This window comes from Heloderma suspectum, chromosome 5 (genome assembly GCF_057233095.1).
Source record: "Heloderma suspectum isolate Gila_16-S chromosome 5, 16-S_ref, whole genome shotgun sequence".
In the NCBI taxonomy this organism is placed as follows: Eukaryota; Metazoa; Chordata; class Lepidosauria; order Squamata; family Helodermatidae; genus Heloderma; species Heloderma suspectum.
The window spans coordinates 232,567,122-232,591,080 of record NC_139462.1 but is presented as its reverse complement, the minus strand read 5'-3'; the positions used below and the strand labels follow the sequence as shown (position 1 = coordinate 232,591,080).

General features: G+C 52.7%; 1 protein-coding gene across 1 annotated transcript in view; it reads right to left on the bottom strand.

The window, feature by feature from the left end:
• Positions 1 to 5,348: 5,348 nt before the first annotated feature.
• LOC146345320 (uncharacterized) overlaps positions 5,349 to 23,959 on the bottom strand; it is a 62,377-nt gene continuing 43,766 nt past the window's right edge. The window contains exons 16-29 of the mRNA XM_084859840.1: positions 23,649 to 23,813; positions 22,621 to 22,785; positions 21,904 to 22,077; positions 20,757 to 20,930; positions 18,491 to 18,658; positions 17,124 to 17,288; positions 15,622 to 15,858; positions 14,359 to 14,670; positions 12,190 to 12,351; positions 11,845 to 11,925; positions 10,705 to 10,884; positions 10,444 to 10,554; positions 8,434 to 8,598; positions 5,349 to 7,545 (exon numbers count right to left, since the gene is read on the bottom strand). Of these exons, the coding sequence (XP_084715966.1) occupies positions 6,581 to 7,545; positions 8,434 to 8,598; positions 10,444 to 10,554; positions 10,705 to 10,884; positions 11,845 to 11,925; positions 12,190 to 12,351; positions 14,359 to 14,670; positions 15,622 to 15,858; positions 17,124 to 17,288; positions 18,491 to 18,658; positions 20,757 to 20,930; positions 21,904 to 22,077; positions 22,621 to 22,785; positions 23,649 to 23,813 (3,224 nt within the window). The 3' untranslated portion in view covers positions 5,349 to 6,580. The remainder of the gene's footprint in view (positions 7,546 to 8,433; positions 8,599 to 10,443; positions 10,555 to 10,704; positions 10,885 to 11,844; positions 11,926 to 12,189; positions 12,352 to 14,358; positions 14,671 to 15,621; positions 15,859 to 17,123; positions 17,289 to 18,490; positions 18,659 to 20,756; positions 20,931 to 21,903; positions 22,078 to 22,620; positions 22,786 to 23,648; positions 23,814 to 23,959) is intronic.

Genomic DNA, 23,959 nt, shown 5'->3' with positions numbered 1-23,959 from the left:
CCCTGTTTTAAAAGCTAGATGCTAGTGTCCCCATACCTGTCTTTCCCACCATTACGGCTCACAGCACCCTACATGTTCTACCTCCGGCTGGCCCTCTGCGGGGAGGGTGTTAACAGCGGCAGAAACATTTCCTTTCCCTGTGGCCAAATCCTGCTCTCCCCATCCCAGCTTCAGAGAAGATCCTTTTCCTTCTGCGGAAGGCATAGAGCTGAAACAGCAGGTGCCCTATCCATGTGAGGGGTCCAGACTGCCACCCTCTTGTCCCACACAGGAAGGAGCAACCCCTTTTCAAACTGCACACATGAGGGGAGGTGGGGCCGCCCCCCCCCCCCCCGCAAACGGGCCTTCAGCATGCGGTGTTGTCACAAACCCTTGGTGCAGCAAGGCGACGGGCGCGCTTATTCCGCATATGGCGGCCTGCTGCTGTGGCTGTTGCTGAAGAGTTCTGGAGACCTCCAACACTTGCACATTTGGGTTGGCTTAATAAAGGCGTCCTGCCTAATTTCGAAAATGAGTTTCTGGAGCTTAAATTTGCTTGGAGGTCACATCCTTTAGCCTGGAAGCCTAGTGCTGTAATCGGAGACCCATGGGAAAGAGTTGTGGCCCTCTCCTTGGGAGAGGGATAAATACTCTGTCCATGCTCAGAAGGCACTGTTATAACCACAATGTTCCAGAGCTAAACTCAGAAAAATTAGAGGCTTACAATATAAGCCTTCAGGGGCTCTTTGTGATGTTTTAGGTGGCCCTCCTAATAAATGCATTACTGTTGCTTTTGGCTTGTTTGGTTTTTCCAAATGAGCCAGCTTGTCTACCTATGATTGTTGTCTCTAAGAGAGTAGGGAGAGAAGACAGAACTTGCAGCACCGAGCCAGGCCCCGAGGAGACAAAACCAGCCAGCCAGCCAAAACATGGGAATTACATGTGAGCTGTTTGGGAAAAGGTTGCGCCTGCCATCCCCCAGCAAGAGATGATAAGTGACAGGGCTGGGAAAAGTTCCAGGTCCAGAAGTTTCTTTGAGCAGGTGGGACAGCCGGAGCTGTGTAGGAAGGGACTGGGTCAAGTTTGGGTCCAGGCCTTTGCCGCAGGACGTGGCCCTCCCTTGTTAGTGGTACAAGACACAGTCACACACACCATGTGGTCTAGGAGCTGCCTTGGGCCTGGGTTTGGGAGCACCAGGTTCAAATCCAGCCTGCCCTGTGAATGCCCGGAGCACAGGAAGGTGGACGGCTTCCCTCATTCCAGGATACCTTCCAGCAACTGGCATGGGTTCAGCTCCCCGACCTTTTTAAACCATTGCAGGACAGGCAGAGATTCAACAGGGGAAGCACACTGAAACTCCAGGCTGGCAGAGAGCTATTCACGGGAGAGGAGCCATATGAGAAGAGGAAAAGGGGACCACTCAGTCATGGTGTGTGTGTCCTGGATCCATAAACTATAGCAAGGTCGCAGACTGGATCCTCCAACAAGGCACCTCAAGAGATGCACTGCTTTACCCCTGAGGATAAGAGTCCAAAAGGGATCAGAGCATCCATCCTGAAAACAGAGACACCAGCAGCCACAGACGCCAGCAGCAAATAGCAGCAGAGGGCAGCAGCTTGAAAGACCAGGGAGAAGGGGGCAAATGTGGACTTCATCTGCTCCTTCTTAGCTGCTGTTCTCTTTTCTCTCTTTTCTCTTTTATATTCTTTTACACTGTTGTACATTTTATATCCTAACATTTTAATATGTGCCTGGGAGGACTATTGAGCAACTCGGGGTAAGGGAGGTGCCACCACAACTGTGGTCACGGGCAGGAGGAGGTATGGCGTTGGGGGATTAACAGGCCAGCTGAGAAGAGGGGCTAGACACCTTACAGCTGTCCCCTCTTCTGGTTCTTCCCCCAACCTGATGGTTCCTGGCAGCCTTACCAGTCTGCCCTCGGGCCTGGTGGTGCTGCTGCTGAATGCCAGGTCGGCCCAAAATAAAATTCCCTCATCCATGACTTGATTGTGGATGAGGGGGCTGACCTGGCATGTATTACTGAGACCTGGGTGGGGGAACTGGGAGGGGTCACTCTCTCCCAGCTGTGCCTTCCTGGGTACTCAGTGCAGCACCAACACCGACTTGAGGGTCGGGGAGGGGGGGTTGCCGTGGTCTATAGGAATTCAATCTCCCTCTCTAGGCTTCCTGCCCATTCAAGTGCAGATCTTGAGTGTTTGTACTTTGTGTTGGGTACCCAGGACAGATTAGGGATTCTGTTGGTGTACCGCCCACCCCGCTGCCCATCAGACCCCCTGCCTGAGCTGATGGAGGTGGTCTCGGACTTGGTATTGAGGACCCCTAGGATGATGGTCCTGGGGGATCTCAACTGCTGTATCCGGGGCGGCTCAGGACTTCATGGCCGCCACAACAACCATGGGGCTGTCCCAACATTTCATCTGCCCAACGCATATAAAAGGACACACAATTGATCTGGTTTTCTCGACTGGGCAGGAGGATGGTGATCTGAAAGTGGAGGAATTAACATCTGTCCCTTTGTCATGGTCAGATCACTTCCTGCTGAGGTTTAGACTCCTGGCAGCCTTCCCCCTCTGCAAGGGTGGGGGACCTATTAAAATGGTCCGCCCCTGGAGATTAATGGATTCCGATGGATTCCAGAGGGCTCTGGGGGATTTTCCTGCTGGTATGGCTGGTGCTCCTGTCGAAGCCCAGGTCGCTCTGTGGAATGCAGAGATAACTCGGGCAGTTGACACAATCGCGCCCAAGCACCCTCTCCCTCTGAGCAGAGCCCAGCCAGCTCCTTGGTATACACCTGAGCTGAGGGCAATGAAGCAAGAGGGGAGACAGCCAGAACGCAGGTGGAGGAAAACTCGTGCTGAGTCTGACCGAACACAGGTAAGAGCCCACTATCGAGCCTACTCTGTGGCGGTGAGGGTGAGCAAAGAGACAGTTCTTTTCCACCAGCATTGCATCTTCTCAGTGTCGTCCAGCGGAGATCTTCCGAATGGATTGCGGCCTGTTACATTCTGGGCCAGGGAGAGAGACGGTGGAGCCCTCGGTGGCACGCTGTGATAACTTTGCAAGGCACTTTGAAGATAAAGTCGCTCAGATTCGTCATGAATTGGACACCACGATTAATGCAGTTCCATTGGTAGAGGCGTTCAGAGCACCGTCTGGTCCAGTTTCATTGGATGAGTTTCAGTTACTGAGGCCTGAGGATGCGGACAAGGTGCTTGGCCAAGTCCGATCGACCACTTGTGTGCTTGACCCTTGCCCTTCATGGCTTATTAAATCAAACAAGGAGGGGTTGTCCGGCTGGGTCCAGGAGGCTGTAAATTCCTCCTTGAGAGAGGGAGTGGTGCCTGCCGCTTTAAAAGAGGCGGTAATTAGACCACTCCTGAAAAAGCCTAACCTGGACCCAGAGGATGTTAACAATTATAGGCCAGTGGCCAACACCCCCTTCCTGGGCAAGGTGGTTGTAGGACAGCTCCAGGCAGTGTTGAATGAAATGGATTATCTAGATCCATTTCAGTTGGGCTTCAGGCCTGGTTTTGGAATGGAAGCTGCCTTGGTTGCCCCGTGGGATGACCTCTGCCGGGAGAGGGACAGGGGGAGTGCGACTGTTGATTCTCCTGGACCTCTCAGCGGCTTTCGATACCATCGACCATGGTATCCTTCTGGATAGGTTGTCTGGGATGGGCGTTGGAGGCACTGCACTGCAGTGGTTCCACTCCTACTTGGATGGCCGATTCCAGAAGGTGGTGCTGGGGGATTATTGCTCTGTGCCATGGCAATTGTGCCATGGGGTTCCACAGGGCTCTATTTTATCCCCCATGCTGTTTAACATCTACATGAAACTGCTGGGGAAAGTTATCCGGAGGTATGGGCTGAGGTGCCATCAATATGCGGATGACCCCCAGCTCTACCTCTCTTTCTCATCAAGGCAGTGGCTGTTCTGAATCAGTGCCTGGGCACGGTAATGGACTGGATGAGGGCCAATAAACTGAAACTCAATCCAGACAAGACGGAGGTACTGTTAGTGGGTGGTTCGTCTGCCCGGCTAGGTGATATTCAACCTGTTCTGGAGGGGGTTGCACTCCCCCAAAGGATCAGGTTCGTAGTTTGGGGGTGCTCTTGGATCCAGAACTGTCACTTGAGGCACAGGTGAACTCAGTGGCACGGAGCACTTTTTATCAGTTTAGGCTGGTATACCAACTACGCCCTTATCTGGACAGAGATAGCCTAGCTACAGTTGTCCATGCTCTGATAACTTCTCGTCTGGATTACTGCAATGCGTTATACGTGGGGCTGCCTTTGGAAACGGTTCGGAAACTTCAGCTGGTCCAAAATAGGGCAGCAAGATTGTTAACAGGGACTGGCCTGCGAGCTCATATTACGCCAGTACTTTTTCAGCTGCACTGGCTGCCAGTCCATTTCCGGGCCCGATTCAAAGCGCTGGTGTTAACATTCAAAGCCCTTAACGGCTTGGGGCCAGGTTATCTGAAGGATCGCCTCCTCCCATGTGTGCCTGCCTGGACCTTAAGATCATCGTCAGCGGCCCTTCTCCATGAGCCCCTGCCAAAGGAAGGGAGGTGCGTGGCTACTAGGAGGAGGGCATTTTCTGCTGTGGCACCCCGGCTCTGGAATGAGTTCCCCAGCGAGGTTCGCCTGGCACCTACATTGTATTCCTTTCGGCTCCAGGTGAAGACCTTTTAATTTTCCCAGGCATTTTAGCATTCTAAATTTTTAGCTTTGCTGTTTTAAATCTGTACTTTAAACTCCTGCACTGCTGCTAGGTTTTATTGTGGTTGTATTGTTATATTGTGGTTTTAATATTCTATATATTTTAAATTGTTTTATTGTATGCTGTTTGGTTTTAATTTTTGTGAACCGCCCAGAGAGCTTCGGCTATTGGGCGGTATAGAAATGAAATAAATAAATAAAACGTGGCAGGTTTAGGGGCATCTGGGTGTGTCTCAATATCATTGAGACACACTGGGGACTAGAAGTGTTGGTGCCAGGGTTTGTCATACAGCCTTCCCCAACCAGGTGCCTTCCAGATGTGTTGGACTGCAATCTCACATCATTGGCCACACTGGCTGAGGATGATGGGAGTTGTAGCCCAACATCTGGATGGTGCCAGGATTGGGGAAAGCTGCTGTAACTAATTTGGAGCTAGATTAATTACAGGGTGGACTGGGTAGGGCATTGCTCACCACAACCTCCTCTCTGGAAAGCACAGGAGAAGTCTTGAGGGGTTCTTCACAGGTCTCCAGTGAATGCAGTCCTGGGTGGAGAGGCATGGGAGACGTCCTTCTGTCCCAAAAGCGCCAATGAAGCAGACAGAAGGACAGCAGACACTCCTAAATGACCCCTGCAGACATTCTCACCCCAGGCTTCTTTATTGTTCATATATACATTGCCAACCCTATACATAAAGGCTCTGGACGGGTTAACAACCATACATAGAAAACAAATTACCAATATAAAATATCATTAAAAAACAATACATGAAAAATATAAAACAACACATTTTGAATACATACTTTCCCCCTGATTTATCCCCAGCCAGCCAATGCCTGTCCAACCCCCAAAGGTCTTACATTGCGCCTCTGGAAGGCTTCCCACACAAAAAAGAGACTGCTGAACCTGAGGGGGAGGAGCTCGACCCCACAGCAGGGGAGTGGAAACCAAAGATGCTCCTTGCTGCCTCCTTGCCATCCTAGCCTGGCTGTATGACGCAGTTCAGTGGGTGTTCTCAGCCTTAGAGATCACGATGGGATGGACACAAGGTGGATCCGAGCGGGATAATGTTTGTAGGTCAAAAGCAGCTTCTTGAACTATGCCCAGAACGTTACAGAGGCACTGAGAGCTGGTTCCAGATGGATTGGACTACAGGTCCCATCATCTTCAGGAATGATGGGGGTTGTAGTCCAACACCTGTGGAGGCATTCCCAGTTGGGGAAAGCTGCTGGAGGGAGACCAGCTGCCGTGTCCTGCTTATCCCAGGGTCGCACCCATCACAGTCATCCCGCCCTTAACATTACAAGGGCTGAGAAACTTCCTTGCGAAGTCTGCACAGTAAGAAGAGGCTGCTTCCATCGCAGCGCCTGGCGGAGGGGGCGAGAAGCACTGCTGGCTCCTCCCAGCATCATGATCCGGACTCAAGCGGAGGAAGCTCCCCGTCCCAATGATGTTGTCAGGGGACGTGGAATGACGAGGAACAGGCAGGGACAAGAAGGGACCCTGCAGGAACCCACGGAGAAAGTCCCAGAACTGGAGGGGGGGCATTGAGCAATCCCGCCCACTCCTTGCTGGAACGGACCCACCGCAGAGAGACATGTATGATCGTCTGCTGCGGTTACAACCCCAGTTCCTGGTCTGAAAGGGGAGACGGTCTTACAGGGTCAATTGGGTGCCGTTAGTTGTGCCGTTATACTTCGGAAGCCTGGCAGCCAACATTCACCAGCCTCACGGGCCTCTTCTCTCACATGTGTCTGAGGGTTGCTACTGAACAGACTGAATAGTGCAGGCAGGTCAGTCAAAGCAGATGACACTGCAACAAGCGACCCGCCTTCTCCCTCTCCGCTCCACCGCAGCATCATGGCTCGTGCTGCTCACAGCTCCCTGCAGAATGGCAGCCCCCCTGATGCCCTGGGCCCGGTAGTGGATCTGTGTCCCAATTTCCTGCCCCTGGACCCTTAGAAGCTCTGCTTTCCTTCTCTCCTGCAAGGGGCCCAGAGTTGGCGGGAGGCTCCCGCAGCCCTTGGGTCCAGCCGTAGCAACTGGAGGAGTGCCGAGAGCCAAAGCAGAGGTCTGCCACCCATCTGGTCCTCTGGAATGTCCCAAACGGGAGCCTCCTGCGTTGAGACAGCGAGGAGCAGAAGTCCGGCAAGACGGTAATCTGCGCGCCAGCATAGCTGAGGGGGCGCACACGTGCCGCCTGCAAAACGGCCGCCTTGTCGGCAAAACGCAGGAGCCGGAACACCAGGGGGCGGGGCCTGCCGTTAGCATCCCAGGACACGCCCCCGTGCACTCGGCGCGCACTCTCGATCTCAAGGGGCGGGGCATCTGGAGCCAGCCCCAGCACTGCCGGAAGAGTCCTCTGCAAGAAGGAGATAGCGTCGCTGCCTTCGATGCCCTCCGGCAAGCCCAGCACGCGCAAGTTGTTGCGGCGGGAGCGGTTCTCCAGAGTGCAGCAGCGGCTCTCCACCCGCCTCACATACTCGCTCAGGCTCCTGTTTTCCATGCGGAGAGCAGCCAGCTCGAGAACCCAGCTCCGGGCATCCTGCTCCAGCCGGTCCATGTGACTCTGCAACCGGGAGACGTCCCTGCAGATGGTGGCCATGTCGGCAGAAAGACGTTCCAGCTTCGTAGACAGGACAGGCTCCAGGTTGCCAAGCCCGGCCCTGCACTCCGGAGGTTTCCCATTCCCCCAGCCAAAGAGAGGCGAGGATGGGTCCAGGCCGGGACATTGCTTCTTGGGGAGGTTTCCTGACTCTGCATTGCCTCGGGATTGGGAACTCCAGGACGTGGCCCCTGGGGGTGGCCTGTCATCACCCCTGGCTGCAACCAGAGGGTAAAGGAAATAAGAAACAGACGTTAGGCCCTCCTTGCTACATCTGTCTCTCCACTGCTGTCGGGGCTGCTTCAAAGTCACCCCAGTTCTGAAAAGGATCCCCAGAGCTTGTCATCTTCCGCCTGGGTGTTAAACTTCCTATCCAGCCTAAGGAAAAGTCCCAGGAAACTTGCTCACTATTTTTTGACATTTTCATTGGTCCAGATAAAGGCTTCTGGATCCTTTTGTATTTTTCTTCTTAATAGGCCCACACAGCACCCAACAATGTTTCTAGAAAAGGTTGATGTAGTGACCTCTACAACTATGCAACTTATTTGGATACTCATCCTTCCCAGATCCAAAGGTCTAAGGCGAGTACAGAGAATAAAATCTCACTGCGATGAAAGCAGCCACCCGCCTTCTGGCATCACCCCTGCCTTCTGGCTCACACACGCACGCATGAGTGTTGCAAGTTAGCTCATACAACTCAGGCGCTTGGCAGTTTGGGGAGTTGTGGCACAGGGGGGGCTCTTCCTGAGAACGCCCCTCCCCAGGCTAACGCAACTCCAGCTGGCTCCTTTGCATCCCCGATTCTGATTCTGCTAGTCCAGTGAATGGACCAGCCCACCTGCCACAGGCCCCCGCTAATCCAGCTCAGCCCCCTCTGCACCCAGCACCAATTGCTGCACTTGGGCAGTGCAGATGCAGGTCACAAAGCAGCCCCAAGTTGCGTTTTTCCCAGGAGAGGACTTGCACCCAATATTCTGAAGGTGGACTCCACACAGACTCAGCAGGCAGTGCTACGATATTCAGGAATGCCCCGGCCATGGGGCCAAAAGGGAGGGCTGCTGCCGCCCCTCCCGCTTTCGGCTCCATGCTCAGCCATCCCGCCTCACCTCTTGCAAGAGCTCTTTTCATCCTGCTCTTGGGTGAGCTGGAATCGCCCCGTCTCAGAGCACCGAACTTGAGAGCAGGGGATGTCCTGCTCAAGACGCACATGGACCCATTTCCCTTTGGGCAGCTCGCCATGCCACAGACCGGCGTGCTTCTGGGGGAGGCTCCTGATTGGAACAACAGACCCACAACCTGTGTGAACTGGAGAGTATCGGGGTCACCACCAAACGTTCCACTGCATCAGTCAAAGCCAAGCAGTGGCCGCACAACCGCACAGCCTTCACTGCTTTAAGATCTGCACAGCGCCTGCCAGTGCAGGACCTCACCCACATCACTCGGAAGCAAGCGCTGTAAAGAAGCAGAGTGCTCCTTATTGGAATTTGCCTTCCCATCCTGCATTGCGTCTCGGGAGTCAGAGCAAGGAACTGTGTGTCGTGTTGTGTTGCCTTTTAGCTTGGGAACTGATTGTTTTATAGCTTCGGACAACAGACTGCTGGTCGGAGAGGGGCCCTGTGCCAGGAGGGCACTGGCACCGCACCCTCGTGACGCCTGAAAGGGAGGGTGGGCCTGGTTAATCTCAAGGCTGCCAATTTTCAGCTGGGGGCTCTTATCTGCAGCCCAAGGCCGAAAACTATTCTGCCTGCAAGGGAGCAAAGCACAGCCCCGGCTGGTGGACTATGCCACCCCGTCACCCAAAGGGAGCGGGGAACAGAGTGGCCATGCAGGTGAGGCACGGTATGCAGTTAGGCTGGATGTCCAGTCCTGCATCCGTTGTTCTTCCTCTGGTCCAGGGGAGCTGTTCAGGCTGGCATGGCGTGTGACTGAAGGGACCCTCATGACTCACTATGTAGTTAGGTAGATTTCTTGTAATTAGGTGGTTAGGTCATTCGCCTGTAACTGTAGTTAGGCCAGTTAGCGGATTTCTTGTAACCCAACAGCTGTGCTGTATTGGGTTTCCAACCACTGGTTCTGTCTTTTGGATTTCTGTAACTTCCTTGCCATTTATTCTTCCCTATTCCCCTATCCCTAAAGTGTAAATAAACTATCGCAATATTTTTTCCCCTCAGGTCAGCGCTAATCCAGTGTGATGTTGGCCAGGGCTACCAGGCTGCATGGCTGGGGCACCGGAGAGGTTCCTCCGAGTCTCAGGTGTGGGGATCCGAGGAGGTGGAGGCAGCGGGAAAGTGGTGACTGGCAGAGTCACGGTGCCACTGCCTGCCTTTACAAGCACCATGCAGTTCAATGGGACTTACTCCCAGATAAATGGGGATAGGATTGCAGACTCAGAGACCAAGTATGGCCAGACCAGGACTATGCCCTAAATCAGGGCTGAATCCCAAGGGCTGTATCCACTTTGAGAGAAGCTCTTGGGGGCCATATTCCAGCGGTGGGCATGGCCAAAGGCAAAAGGGCGGGGCCAAAACACCAGCTTATTTTCAAGCTCTTCCTGTCAGGAACGAAACCTTAGGAGAGGCATTTCAACCTTTTAGAATGAAAGGGGCGGAGGCGTGCAAAAGCTGGGAAACTACCACACGGTTGGTGGTCAGAGGGAAGGGGGCATGGCCACGCGGGGCACCATGGAGGGCCGGATGTGGCCTGCAAGCCTGAGGTTCAACTTCTCTGCTCAGAATAAACAGAACAGAACCCTCTAAGGGCAGGTCTACACCACAAACATACACTGGATTAACAGCTATGGCTTCTTCCCTAAAAGATGACTGCGAAATGTATTTCTACAATGAGGCAACAGAGACATCACAAAAATGCAGTTCCCAAGTTCCTAGAGGAGAATAAACGAATGGCTATAGGCTACTTCCTCTCATATCAACCTGGCCTTGCATGAGGAGCATCAGAGGCGGCCCTTCTCTGAACTCTTTCCATGACAGACGTACACATAACCTTTACAAAAGAGAGGGCCTTCCCTCGGGTGGCGCCCCATCTCTGGGATGAGCCCTGCAAAGAGCGGCCCGATTGGCAGAGGCTCCCCCGCTTTGTTAGATACCACATCAACCCACCTCCAGAGCCCCCGCCAGCCTCCGTGGGTGGGCTCCGGTTCACGGCCTCCCTCTGTGGACTACTCAAGGGGGTGGTGCTTGTGGGCCTTTCCTTCAGACTGTTCCCCAGACCTGTTTGGAGCACAAAAAAGAAAGAGAGAGAGAGAGAGAGAGAGAGAAGCAGGCAGGCAGGCAGGCAGGCTCAACTGCGGGACAGGTGGTACACCATGCAAGATGCATCCCTCTCAAGGCCACATCAGAGGCCCAACCACAGCGGCTCACCTTCCTGGGGTGTCCTTCCAGTGCCAAACTCCTCCTCCACTTGTCTGCGGTGCTGGCTGACGAGCCTCGACTCCCCTTGCGCATTGCTGGCCGACGAGCTGCATGGACTGGGGCTCCTGGCAGTGATCTCCTTGAGGCACCGGAGCAGGCCCTGGAGGGGGCTACTCTCCGCCAGCCCCTCTGAGCACAGAAAGGCACCAGCCCATCACTGAGTTGTCCAGAAAACCCAGGGAGTAAGAGCTGCCTTCGTAACTCAAGGCCAACGGGTCATGCACAGCAAATTATTTTAACAGATGCCACCTCCAGCCCTTCCTCCACAGTAGAACAACAGTGGAACAACCCAGCCGCTCTGCAATCTGCCACCATTTACTGAATTCACGGAGCAGCAGGACTCTACGGTGCCTTGGCTAAGAGGCCCAAGGCAGGCGTGCAGAGGGAGATACGGGGGGCTGGTCAGAATCCCCCTAGAATCAAAGCACTCCAGTTGTACTTTAACCAAGCAACTGGATTTATTAACCAACGATACAGAACATGTGATGGCAGCCAATTTAAAACAGGGCTGGGCAACTTGTGCCCCTCCAGATGTTGGACTGCAGCTCCCATCATCCTCAGCCAACGGTGATCATGGTAGCAATCTTGCTACCTGATCCGTTTGTTAGCTGGAGATGCTGCCAGCCAGGGACTGAAGCAGGGCCTTCTGCTTGCGAATCGAGGGCTTCCCCGCTGAGCTCTCTTACAAGCACTACTGAGTAAGGAACCAGCTGAAGGGAGGCACTGGAGGGAGAAGAAACGGCAGCGTCCTCTGTGATCCTGGAATGTCCTTAATCTGTGTTGTTTGGTGGGACCAAAGACACTCCTGGATCGTAGCGGACATGAGCAAATCTCTCCCTGTTGTAGGATTTCAAGAGCCTCCTTATGGGGCTCACTTCAAGGCCGATACATGGCCAGTGGTGCAGTGCAGGCGCTCACTGTGGCAGTTCGCACAGCCACGCCTCCCAAGGAGAGGCCAGAACTGCCAGCAGCTGCGTGGACCCACATCAACAAACCAGTTTAAGCACTTTTGATCTCCACCAGGAGCAGGTCTTCTATAAAGCTATTGGGTCTAAATTACCTGTTCAGGACCAAGGCACCCCAAAGTACTTTGCATCACAAGAGACAGCTCACAGCCCTCTATTATTGCCGAGAAAACCCACTCCTCCCCAGCTACTGTGAGGACTGCAGCTGAGCTCAAAAGAAGAGGGAAGCCCGAGGAGTGTGGCAGGTGGCGTCATGGGCCCTGCTAATAAAGGGAGGCCCAGCGCTTCGGCCCTGCAAGCCCCAATCCCACCACGCCGCTGCATGTAGCTAGGATGAAGACCAGGGCAATCCCTTCCTCCCGGAAAAGATGGGTGCAGGCTTCCCAGCACACCCCACCCCTTCCCCGCTCCCCGAGATGCAGAGGTGCACAGCTTCCCTTGGCGCGGCCACCACAGCGGCGCCTCTCACCTCCTTCTGCCGAGGATGCACGTGTCTGCGCGTCCCACCCCCTTTGCTCTGAGGTGCCCCACGCATCGCTGGGGAGTGACTCAGAAGGGTGGTGGGGGTTGGCAGGCGGGTCGCTTGCCGTGCGCTGGCGTTGGGGGCTGCTTGCCGCCGCTTCCCTTTGAGCTGCAGAAGGCAAACAAAGACAGGTGCTGTCTCCCACCGCAGCGTCAGAGCCTAAGGCTTCCCCGAGACTTGCGAGGAGTCCTGGGCTAGTGTGTTGGAACGACTCCCGTCGACTTCAGCTGATGCTGCATTCTTTGGACAGCTCAGAGGGTCACAGACTGGGCTGTCGCCTGCTGGCGCTACAGTGCAAGGAAGGCATTCGCATCCTGCACAGGCCTGGGGTCCTGCCCAGAAGGCCCTATCAGGTCTTCTTGCAGGTCTCAGCTCCAGGCTGACGCTTCTCCGCATCAAAGGCAGAAGCCCTGAGAGTTTGTACACATAACAGAGCCTGAAACCTTCACCTCCGATCCAGGTTGCAAAAGTCGTGTTCACACCACCAATTCACTTGAGATTTTACAAAACAAAACCTGCACTAGATCCAACCTCTGATTTATTTATTTTATCAATGGGTTATTACTAGAGTTCGAAATTAGGTGACTGCAGGAAGGACAGCCCCTGATTATTTAGGGGCTCCTCGGTTGCCTTCATTTCCTCTTGGGACAAATGAAAGTGTGAATCAGGGGTGGGCAACCTGCGGCCCTCCAGAGGTTTTGGCCTGCAACTCCAATCCACCCTAGCCACCATGGCCAATGGTGAAGGATAATGGGTGCTGTAGGCAAAACCTTCTGGAAGGCCATAAGTTGCCCATCCCTGGGGCAACTAAATGGAGAGCAGAGATGCAGGCTGTGAAGGTTCAAAATTCACTGCGAGTGACCGAGGAAAACACTCTGGGACTCCTTGCCTACATCAGCAACTGCTGATGCCTTAGAAAACAGGCCCAGCTCAGTGAACAGAAAGCGCCTTGACAGCCTCCAGTTGTGGAAACCAACCACACCGACGTGGTCAAAGCCCCGGGGGTCCCTCGCCAACAAGGCTCCTGTCGCTCTCTTTCTGGCAGCGCTGTTCACGGTGGCGGGGTTGCAGAAGCAACGGGGGCTGGCTTTGCCAGGGATGGGGCTGGGTCAGGATCCGCTCCTCAGGCTGCCGTGCGGGCTCCGGGCGAGCCACGTACGGGACTCATTTGGCCCCCTTGGCTTCACCGAGCCCACCTGAGCGTGACTTAGGGGAACCTCTTGCAGCCCGAGGGCCGAATGCCATTTTGGAGAAGCTTTCGGGGGCCGCATTCCAGTGGTGGGTGGGAGCAAAGGCAAAAGCGGCTGGGGCCAAATTCCAAAAATGCCAGCATACTGCAGCTTAAACCTCTTCCTGCCCGCAATTACGCCACAGAAGGGCACTCCAGCCTTCTCGACAGGTGGGGGTGGGGAGAAAAGCCAGGAAATTACCAAACAACCACTGCTTGGAGAAAAGGAGCATGGCCCCCTGGGGAACCCAGAGGGCCAGCCTGGGACTTGGGGCCTGAGGGGCGGCACCCCTGACTTGTGACAAGGAGCCCAGGGCAGGGCCACAGAGACAGGCCCTCCTGATCCTGGGAGCCTGCACGGCCTCTCGGTGTGTGCAGACTCAAAGGCACAAGTCACCTTTCCTGGGGTCCCTCCAGGGCTGGTCCAAGACATCCTGCTGCACAAGACGGCGCCCGCCCCCAACTCCATGTTCAGAAGCTGACCAGACCAGCGGTGCAGCCTGACTTCAGCCCTGGCAACGGGACAGTGTCCTCCAGCACTGAGCGCGGCAGCCTAGCTGAGGGGGCACTGTGCTCCGTCCCCCAGCGCCTTGCTGCCCTCCAGCTTCTGCTGCCTGAGGCAGCTAACTCACTTCGCCTTGTGGCAGGGATGGTCCCAGGTCCTTTCTCGTCCTGGCCCCACCTATCCCACTGTATCTACAGTTACTGTATTTTGATACTGGCTTTCCCTAGAGAGGATGGGCACTTGGTCAGAGAAGAAGGGGATTCCATTTTGCCATTCCCAAAGCTCTCAGTACCATCCCACTCCTTGTGCCCAGGGCCCCTAAGACAAGGGCCAGGCGCTGGAGCGAACCAGTGCCGTAAGGGGCCACCTCAGGCACACTTACTTGCTGAATGCAATCCGGCAAGCGCCCTCTCGGACTCCCCAGGTGTCACGTCCCGCTCAGTTTTGGCAGTGGCAGGAGGGATGCTGGAGCAGAGCAGTTGGCTTGCAGCAATGTCCTTCAAGCAGTTCTCCAGGCCACGGAGGGGGGAGGAGGATGGCTCTTGGTTGCCCACTTCGACAAGCTGAGGTTCTTGCGCGGAAGGAACCCCTCTTCCCTCCTCTGAGGGAAGGCAAAGCAATGGACTCCGACTCCTCCCAGATTCCAGCCTCGTCTGCCCCACAACCTCATCCGCCTCAGATCCTTGGCACGTGTCTAGGAAGAACAGAAATACATAAAGGCCAAAGATGGAGCTCTTCATCTTTCCACTCTAACTCCCCTCCAGGCCACAACTGCTTCTCTTCATCAGCCCCTTCCCTGTGAATACGATGGACACTGCTCTGTCATCTTCAGAGGAACCTGAACCCTCGTCCTCAGGAGAAAAGGCTCCTGAGTTAATGGTTCAGGGAGAGGAAACAGTTCCAGAAAAGCATCATGAGGCCAAAACCTCCCCCGGACCCAGTTCCCCAGGAAGACCCCAGGGACCTGCTCCCTGCATCCAGAGGAGGCCGCGTTGTCGTCCTTGGACTCCGAGGACTCCAGCCGTGAAGATACTCGCATGCCACAGCCACCCCGCATCATCGCGGCCTAAGCCTGCTAAACAGTCCAGGCCCCTTTAAGAGAAAACGCTTGCCGGGGTGGAGGTGGGGCCAATCAGCCTAAAGGCCGCCAAACTCCTGCTTGGGCTCAGTCACCATCTGCTGCTTGTCGGAGCAACGTACAGACAAGCTTGTCTGGCGTCCAGCCCCAGTACTACTCAGAGCTCTCTGTGGGGTCTCCATGTTCCGTTCCGGTCTCCTCGAGAAACCTGCCCTGCCCCAAACCTCGGTAAACCACCAATCAACAGCGAAACCATGTAATGCAGACATCACCAGAGCCCAACAACGCTGAGCCTTTGCCATGAGAGAGGCCGAAGAGAACATCTCCTGGGTCAAGACAGACCCACTGGGGAACTTTCTGTGGGGTTCCATCGGCAGCATCTCCATCTTCTCTCACCTGCTCCTCAAGCTGCCTTCTCCTCACACCCCAACCCTGGCTTCCAGTCCTCTGAACACCCGGTAGCCTGCTGCACCCCTCAATGGATCAGACGCAGCGGCCCCTCCGAGTCTAGCCTGGCATTCAGGCCTGCTGGGGTCCGGTGTGTCTCCACCTAGCTCCGAGACCCACCTTGGGTGCAGTCCCACCATGCCCCGCTCCCGGGGCTCTGCTGGTCTCTCTCGGTTTCGCTGCAGCTGGAGGAGGAAGAGGAGATGCTCGGCGTGTTGAGGTAACTTGGCCTTCGGATGGGGATTTCCTTCAGGCAGTTCATCAGCCTGTGGAGGGGAGAACTTCCCGCGCCATCGTCTGTGTTACTGGAACCGGAGATGTTCGTGGGACACAGTAGAAGGCTGGCCGTGGAAGTGCCTAGCAGAAAGAAAAGGCAGTCCATCCACAATGGCCTCCTGAATTCTCAAAAAGCACAAGGAGCCCAAGGCAGATTGCTATGGCGCCATGTGGGAGTGACCCACCTCTGGACTCACAGCGAATACCTGTCTCTATGTGCAGTGGAGGCTGGTGGCTCTGATGTCCGTGGGGCAGTGCATGCGCTCCAGCTTTCGGTCAGAACCAGTCAGAACTCTAAAGGAGCTAGCCAAGATGTGACCACTCTTTCAGAGCTCTGACTGGTTCTGTCTGAAACCCAGGGCGGATTCGCCATCCCACTGACATTGGGGCCACCAGCCTCCACTGTACTATATCTATATTTACATCACATACAGGAGGCTGGTCCTTGAGATACCAGTGCCTGTTTGGCAACCCTTTGCCCCTCTCCAGTGCTTACAACACGGAACCCATTTTTCCAAGTCTCATGAGCTAATGAAACACTGCCAGCTTTTCTTCCTTCCTGGGTTCTTCCCAACTGCTGCAGTTCACTTATTAATGACTGCTAGGTTGGTGAGAACTTGGGACAGGGCCTTCTCTGTGGCAGCACCCTGCCAGTGGAACTCTCTGCCAAGGCAGGTTAAACTGGCTCCTTCTTAGTTCAGTTTTAGGCTGGCTGTTAAAACCCTTTTTGTTCTGCATGGCTTTTTAGTATTTTAAATGTATTGGCTCCACACTCTGCTTTTCAGATTCTCTCCTGCTCTTAATTCTGCTGTGGGTGATGTCTTAAAAGTTTTTTAAATGTTTTTAAGGTTTTAAAATAATGTTAAAATTTTAAATTTTTAAGTTTTAACTGTAAGTCACCTTGGCAGCCCTATTTCAGCCAAAAGTCGACTCATACGCTTATAAATAGATAAAAATTAATGTAGGAATTCTTGGGTCAGACTGTGAACATCGGTTCAAGAGATGTGCAGTGCAAACCTATGCAAGGTTACTCAGAAGTCCCACTGTATTCAATGAGCTTATTCCCAGAAATGTGTACATGGGATTGTAGTCTTAGGCTGCAATCCTATATGTACTTACCAGGGAGTAAGCTCCATTGAAATCAAAGGGGCTTACTTTTGAGGAGATATGAATACGATTGTGCCGTTAATCTCTTTCCCAAGGGGAAATACTCACAGAATAAAAGGACATGGACACTCAGCTTTTATTTACCTAAAGAAACCTGGAGTTTCTTTAGGATGGATCATGGCAGGTTCCCAGAGATGCTGATCCCAACCGCGCAGTCTGCTCGCTGACCCTTCTCTTACCTCCTGCCCACGGCCTCTGAGATGCTGCCTCTGTTTTCCTCAGCTTCTGAGCACAGAAGCTGCTTGCTGCAGCGACAGCGTTTGGGAGGGAATTCCCACTCACAGGGATCTCTTTCAAGCAGTTCTCCAGGCCTTGAAGGGGAGGGATCCCTGAGGGTCTTGCTCCTGTTTGGAAAAGGGGTGCTGCAGCTAGAGACCGGTGTCCAGAGCTCCAAGTCTATCATAAACACCACCCCCCAAATCCTGTATCTGGAGTAAATTTAGCAACTCCCGTCCTTCCCTGGGCATGATGGGAGTTGCAGTCCAACGCATCTGGAGGGCACCAGGTTGGGAAGGCTGGAGTTATCAATGATGCGACAGTGCAGATGTTTTTGTACTGCTCCCTTCCTGAGTTTCGTCATGCAAAATGCTGCACTGAAGAGGCGATAACGACACCACCACCAATGACCCAGGGAGGATACATCCCACTGTTCAAGCAGCATGCTGTCAAGCCCCCTCTTGAGTACATTTACCTCCACGTGGGCCAGCTGTGTGTCCCTGGAAGTGCTTCTGCTTTTAGCACCTCCATTTGAGAATAGAAAGCTGTTGGGTTGGACCCAGAGTTAGCCATGGTTAGAGCAGACCCCTTGAAAGCAACCTGTCTTACGCTGGTTGGGATGAACGCAAGTCCCACTGATTTCAAAGGGACTGCTTTAAGTATGACTAACTCTGGATCCCTTCCCAGTTGTAATGTATGGCTGTGAGAGCTGGACTGTAAGGAAGGCTGAGCGCCGAAGAATTGATGCCTTTGAACTGTGGTGCTGGAGAAGACTCTTACGAGTCCCCTGGACTGCAAGGAGGTCAAATCAGTCCATCCTGAAGGCAATCAACCCTGAGTGCTCATTGGAAGGACAGATACTGAAGCTGAAGCTCAAATATTTTGGCCACCTAATGCGAAGAGAAAACTCCCTGGAAAAGACCCTGATGCTGGGAAGGACTGAAGGCAAAAGGAGAAGGGGACGGCAGAGGATGAGATGGCTAGATAGCATCACCGATGCAATGAATATGGACTTGAGCACGCTCCGGGAGAGAGCGCAGGACAGGAAGGCCTGGTGTGCTATGGTCCGTGGGGTCATGAAGAGTTGGACATGACTGAACGACTGAACAACAACAACTCTGGATCCAACCCACACAGTTGCAAATATTTATGTATCTACACCGGGATTTGTTTTTTTGCTTTTTGTCTCTGCTTCCATCATGGATCAAGAAGAGGGAAGGTGGCTTGGAATTTCAAGGAACTTCATTCTGCCCATCTTGGATTTCTGAAGCTCCAGGCTCTCTGGCTGCCCTGTGAAACTGAGCATCCGGACCCACAGGTCCCACCATACCTTCTTCCTTTGCTGACCATTCTCCCCCATCTGGTTTGCAATGGCGGTCAGAAGTACTGCCAACAGACGAGCCGGCTGCTGGCACAAAGAACGGGGTTTCTGTGATCCCAGGAAGCTCCTTCAAAGAGCTCTCCAGGCCTTGCAACGGGGTGCTGTTCCGGCTGAGACCTATGGAGACAGGGCATGAGGGCAAGAGGCACATCCGTGTGCCTGCAGACCCTCCCTCTCTTCCACCAGCCTCCGGTACCTGCTCTGGGCCGTCCTTGCTTTGTAAAAAGCGAGAAGCCCCAGGAACCAGACCTTTCAGGGACTATTTTAGTCAATCAACACAGTAAACATGGGGGAAAATATTGCAGGATTTCTCACCTTGTGGTGAGAGTAGCCTGTTAAAAAATGAGGTATTTGTGTTTATTCCCAGTGACCCTAAAAGAAGCTTTCATTGGAGCACAAATCCACTCCAACCAGGTCCTCGACAAATGGACACACAGACATAGGCCCAGTTTGCACAGGATGAGTACCCATGGGTTGTTTAAACCATGGGTAGCCATGACTGCCTGGAAGCAAGTGAGGGCACTGACTCCCAACCACTTCCACTTTTCAGAACAACCCAGTTCCTGGGCTATTTGCTGTGATGTCCAAACGCGGCACTCTGGGTTGTTAAGGGCGGGGGAAACCAGGGTTTTAACCCAAGAGCAAACCATGGGTTAAAACATGGGGTTCTTTGTTCCTCAACAACCCAGAGTACTGGTTTCAGAAGTCACAGTAAGTAGCCCAGGAATGGGGTGTTCCTGGGTTGTTTCGCAAAGCAGATGCAGGTGAGCAGCCGGGAGGTAACGCACTCACTCGCTCCTGTGGGGTCATGACTAACTCATGGTTTAAACAACCCAGTAGTGATGAGTCATTACTTCATGACTCCCAGTGCAAACACAGTTTGCTCCTGATAAAAGTATTTAACTTTGTACATTTCTGAGCCCTTGAACATGTAGAATGGGGTTGCTTCCATACTAGGCAATGGAGCCAGACTTAGTCACGCTTAGAGTAAACCCACTGAAATCTATGGAACTTAAGCCAGTAGTGATTTACTTGCTCTATTGATTTCAGTGGGTCTACTCTAAGCATGATTAAGTCTGGATCCAACCCTAGGAATTTAGTGTGGAATTGCCATGCCTCATTCACTCACGTTGGGGGGGGGGGGGTGTTCCCATAACATTCCCATCCATCTGTGACACCCCCCCCCCCCCCCGCTCCCAATGTTTTCCCAGAGCTTCTTCTGGCATTTTTTCTTACCACAGTGAGTCCAACATTTTTTAAGAGGTCATTTTTAAGAGGTGTGTGATTTTTGATGGATCAGGCAGGTGAACCTATTGTAGCTCAGCACCCATTCACTCCTTTCACCTATTCACTATTGGTGGGCACCAGGTTATAACCCCCTTAAAAAAAATAAAATCCATCTTTTAATTAACGCTAAAATGTTTTGGGGGCTTTAATTTTAACTACTGTTAAATATTTGTCAAACGTTGCTTACATGAAAGCAAGTTATATATTATTTCTATGTAAAATACTTGATATCATAAGATCTCTAAGCAGTTACAGTGCAACAACACTATAACGCTAAGAAAATGACCTTTCCAGATACCACTCGCCATTTTATTATTTTTCCCTAATTAAATGCTTCCAATCTACATTTCTGATTCCGTTTTTAAAAAAATATTAAAATATTAGCAAATTACTGCTTCAGTGAAAGAGTGTTACAGTGCTGTAACACTACAATGCTAATTTTAAAAAAAGACAAAAAAATCTTTCAGATCACAAAAAACACTCTCTTAGCAATTCATGTAGCATACTACCTTTATTAGAGCAACTCAAAGATCACAAAAAACAGGCAGGTTTTTCAGATCTCCAGAAAGTTTACACATTTTGGTGATCTTTGAGTTGCCCTAATAAAGGCAGTATATGGATTTGGGATTTTTTCTTATGGCCAAGAATTTTTCATCTTCTTACAGCTGCCTTTGCTCTTTATAAGTTTTAGCAATCTGTTATTTCTCCCCTAATTTAACTTCTGATCCAAATAAAACATTAAACACTTTTCTTCTTTTAGGGGGCATTTCATGTGTAATAATGGGCAATCCTTAGCCCTAAATAAATGACTGATCTTGATTTGCTTTTTAAGGATCCCTCAAAATCCCCCCTGCAAATGGTGAATTAAGTCAACTGGACGATGGATGAGCGCTAAGGGCTACCCATCCGGAAGCAGCCTAGGTCTCACCTCCCTCCTTCCTGGCCCATCTCCCTGGCTCCGGCGTCCACCTGTGCAGTCCGTCTGGCGAGCTGCTGATGGGGGAGCTGATGGCCGGAGAGCACGGCTGGCTGGGTCCACTCGGAGGCAGCTCCTTCAAACACCTTTCCAGGCCTTGCAAAGGGGTGCTGTTTCGGCTACGTCCTATGGAAACAGAGCACGCAGCGGTCCTTAGCCAACCATTTTAATGTCCTGTTTTTATGGCTTTATGCCGAGCCATCTTTGTCTTCCCTCAACCTTAAATATCAGTTCTGGGATTTGCTTTGTTTCGAAAAAGAGAGTTACCAAGCAATCCAAACTTCCCAGAAGTATTAGTGCATTGTTTATCTATGTAGTTATCTATTTGTTGCATTTATATCCTGGCCTTTCCTCCAAGGCAGTGTACATGATCCCTCCTCCTCTCCATTTTATTCTGACAACGACCCTGTGAGGAAGGTTAGGCTAAGAATCAGTGACTGGCTGAAAGTCACCCAGTGAGTTTCATGGCCAAGTGGGGACTTGAACCCTGGTCTCCCCAGTCCAAAATTCTAACCTCAATGCCACACTGCCTAAATGGATCATTTCTAGATGACCTGTGGCCAGCTGCCAACAGGCATCTCTTTCACTGCTATGGTGGGACATTTATAGCAACAAGTAAACATGGAAAAATTACTGGAGGGTACCCCGTTAGGGAAGGCTGTAGTATATTGTGTATCCTTGTTTATTTATTTGTTTACTTAATTTGTGTCTTGTCACATATCTTTTCAAGAAACCTCTGGGCAGCTTACGCCACATCCATTATAGATACATATATGGTTTCCACTAGCAATTAAATCACATTCTGTAAGAAAAAAACAGTATTCTCATAATAAAAACCACAGACACCAGTGACAGAATCTCCCCATAAAACTACAATAAGATCGACAATATTGTTTTTAATTTATTTAGAAGCTGTAAATTCCTCCTTCTGATGAAATGATCCTCAAGATGGCTTACCCTTGGGTGTTATAATACACACACACACACACACACTGCTCCCATGGAAATACGATTCCTCACTGGAGCAAGTGTTTAATGTTGGAGTTTTCCAGTTTGGGGGGAATTCTGAGCCTCTAAACCCGTCGACAGCATCTCTCACCTTCCTCCTTCCTGGCCCAGTGTGTTGCCTCCGCCGTCCACCTGTGGAGTCCATCCGGGGAGCTGCCGAAGGAGGAACTGACCGTTGGCGAAGAAGGCTGGCTGTGTGAGCCCGGCGGAAGCTCCTTCAAGCACCTCTCCAGACCTTGCAAAGGGGTGCCATTCCGGCCGGGTCCTGTGGAAACCAAGTGAGTGAAGTATGCTGGGCTGCTTCTGCTTTCAGCCAACCTCTGATCCTAGATTGCTGGGTGCTCGTGGGGGGGGGGGGGCGCTCCATCCATTAAGATACTAGGATCAACCTTTTCAGAAGCTATGCTATGACATTAATATGCTGGTAAGAGTTTTTCGGACAGCCTTGGGCAGCCTTCTGCAAGTTGGTGCCCCAGAGATGTGTTGGACTGTAACTCCCAGCATCCTCCAGCCAGCAGAGCTGGGAGCTGTAGTCCAACACATCTGGAGGGCGCCAGCTTGCAGAAGGCTGCCTGTGGGCAACGTAGCCTTGCATGGTCCTTGCATGGTCCACTTAACTGCCCATGGGAAACTAAGCTTAGCCTGTTGTCCTTCACCCCACTGCTTTTCTGGGGGTGCAGACACTGTGGCTGCTGGGCCTAGAGATGTAATAGCCTTCCACTGGAGAGCCACCGTGACTGGCTGGCCCCTGAGTGGCCCTGGGGCCCCACCCAGCCTCACTAGTCTCCAGCCCCCAGCCGGGTCTCACCCTCTTCCAGCCTCGTCCACTTCCCTCTCTCTGGCGTCCACCTGGAGAGTCGGTCTGGGGAGCTCCCGACGGAGGAGCTGACGGCCGGTGAACAGGGCTGGCTCCTCGCACTGGGAGGGAGCTCCTTCAAGCACTGCTCCAAGCCTTGCAAAGTGGTGCCGGGCCCTACAGAGACAGCGGGGAGCAATGGGACCGTGCATGCCAGAGGAACCCAAGGAGGCTCTGTGGGCCAGAAGCGGAACCTCTGCAGGCCAGATTGAGCCTGGGGCAGAGCTTTCACATTCCTGTGCTGCAGTGCCCTGAAGGGGCCCTCCCCTGACTTATTTCTAAGCCGCAACCCAACCTTCTCCATCCTAATGCCCTCCAGACATGTTGGATTACAACTGCCATCATATCGTCCCTTCCCTGAGGTGATGGGAATTCCAGCCCAACACATCTGGAGGGCAGCAGATTGAGGAAGGCTGTGCGATGGCTTAGAAGTAAGTTAGGGGAGGGCCCCTTAAAGAGTAAAGGGATCTCCAAGAGCAGGGTCGGAAAAGAGCCGTCTCTGCCAAGGGGCCAAACTGCATGTTACGTGGCAGATCCATGAGGGGACGTCCCGGTGTATCCTTCTTCTCCTAAGAACAGCCATAGGGGAAGGGGAGATTTAGATCGGGGCCGCAGCAAAGGGGGTGTTAACACTTTAGTCCCTCACTGATTCTTCAAGGCCCCCAGAGCTATGATTAATCACGGAGGGGAAAACTTAGAGGCACACACATTACACTGCATCTTTTCTCCTTTGTTGCTAATACCCAGGGGAGCAGGGGAGGAAGGGATCAAGACATAGTGGGGAATGCTTAACACCCTCACCTGGTCCTGATCCAAATTGGGCTTTCCACAGTTGCTTTTAGGACAGGGATGGTCAACTGCGGGAGGTGTGGGGCCCCTTTCTTCCACCACTCCTAACATGCCCCCCCTCCTGGAACACAACTTGCCCTAAAAAACACAGAAGGCTTTCTCCATTTAGGGGGATGAGCAGTCCTCCTGACCTTCTCGTGTCATTCCTGCCTCCAATTTTTGCAATTCCGCGTCCCGGCCATGGTTGCTGTTGGCGTAGCCACTGGGCAGCCCAGTGGGAAGGTGAGGCTGTTTTGCTGATCTTTCTCCAAGGCAGCCCTCTGGCCCAGGAGGAAGAAAATGACCCGGAAGAGAGTCTGACAGAAAAAAGAGGGAGGCAAACTTAGACAGCCACCACTGCCTCTTATGAATTAAGCTATGGATTCAAGGCGGGTGTCTGTGTTGCTATCAAGTGCTTGGAGCTCAGATGGAAGATGCTGCTCTCAAAACAGGATCATGGACA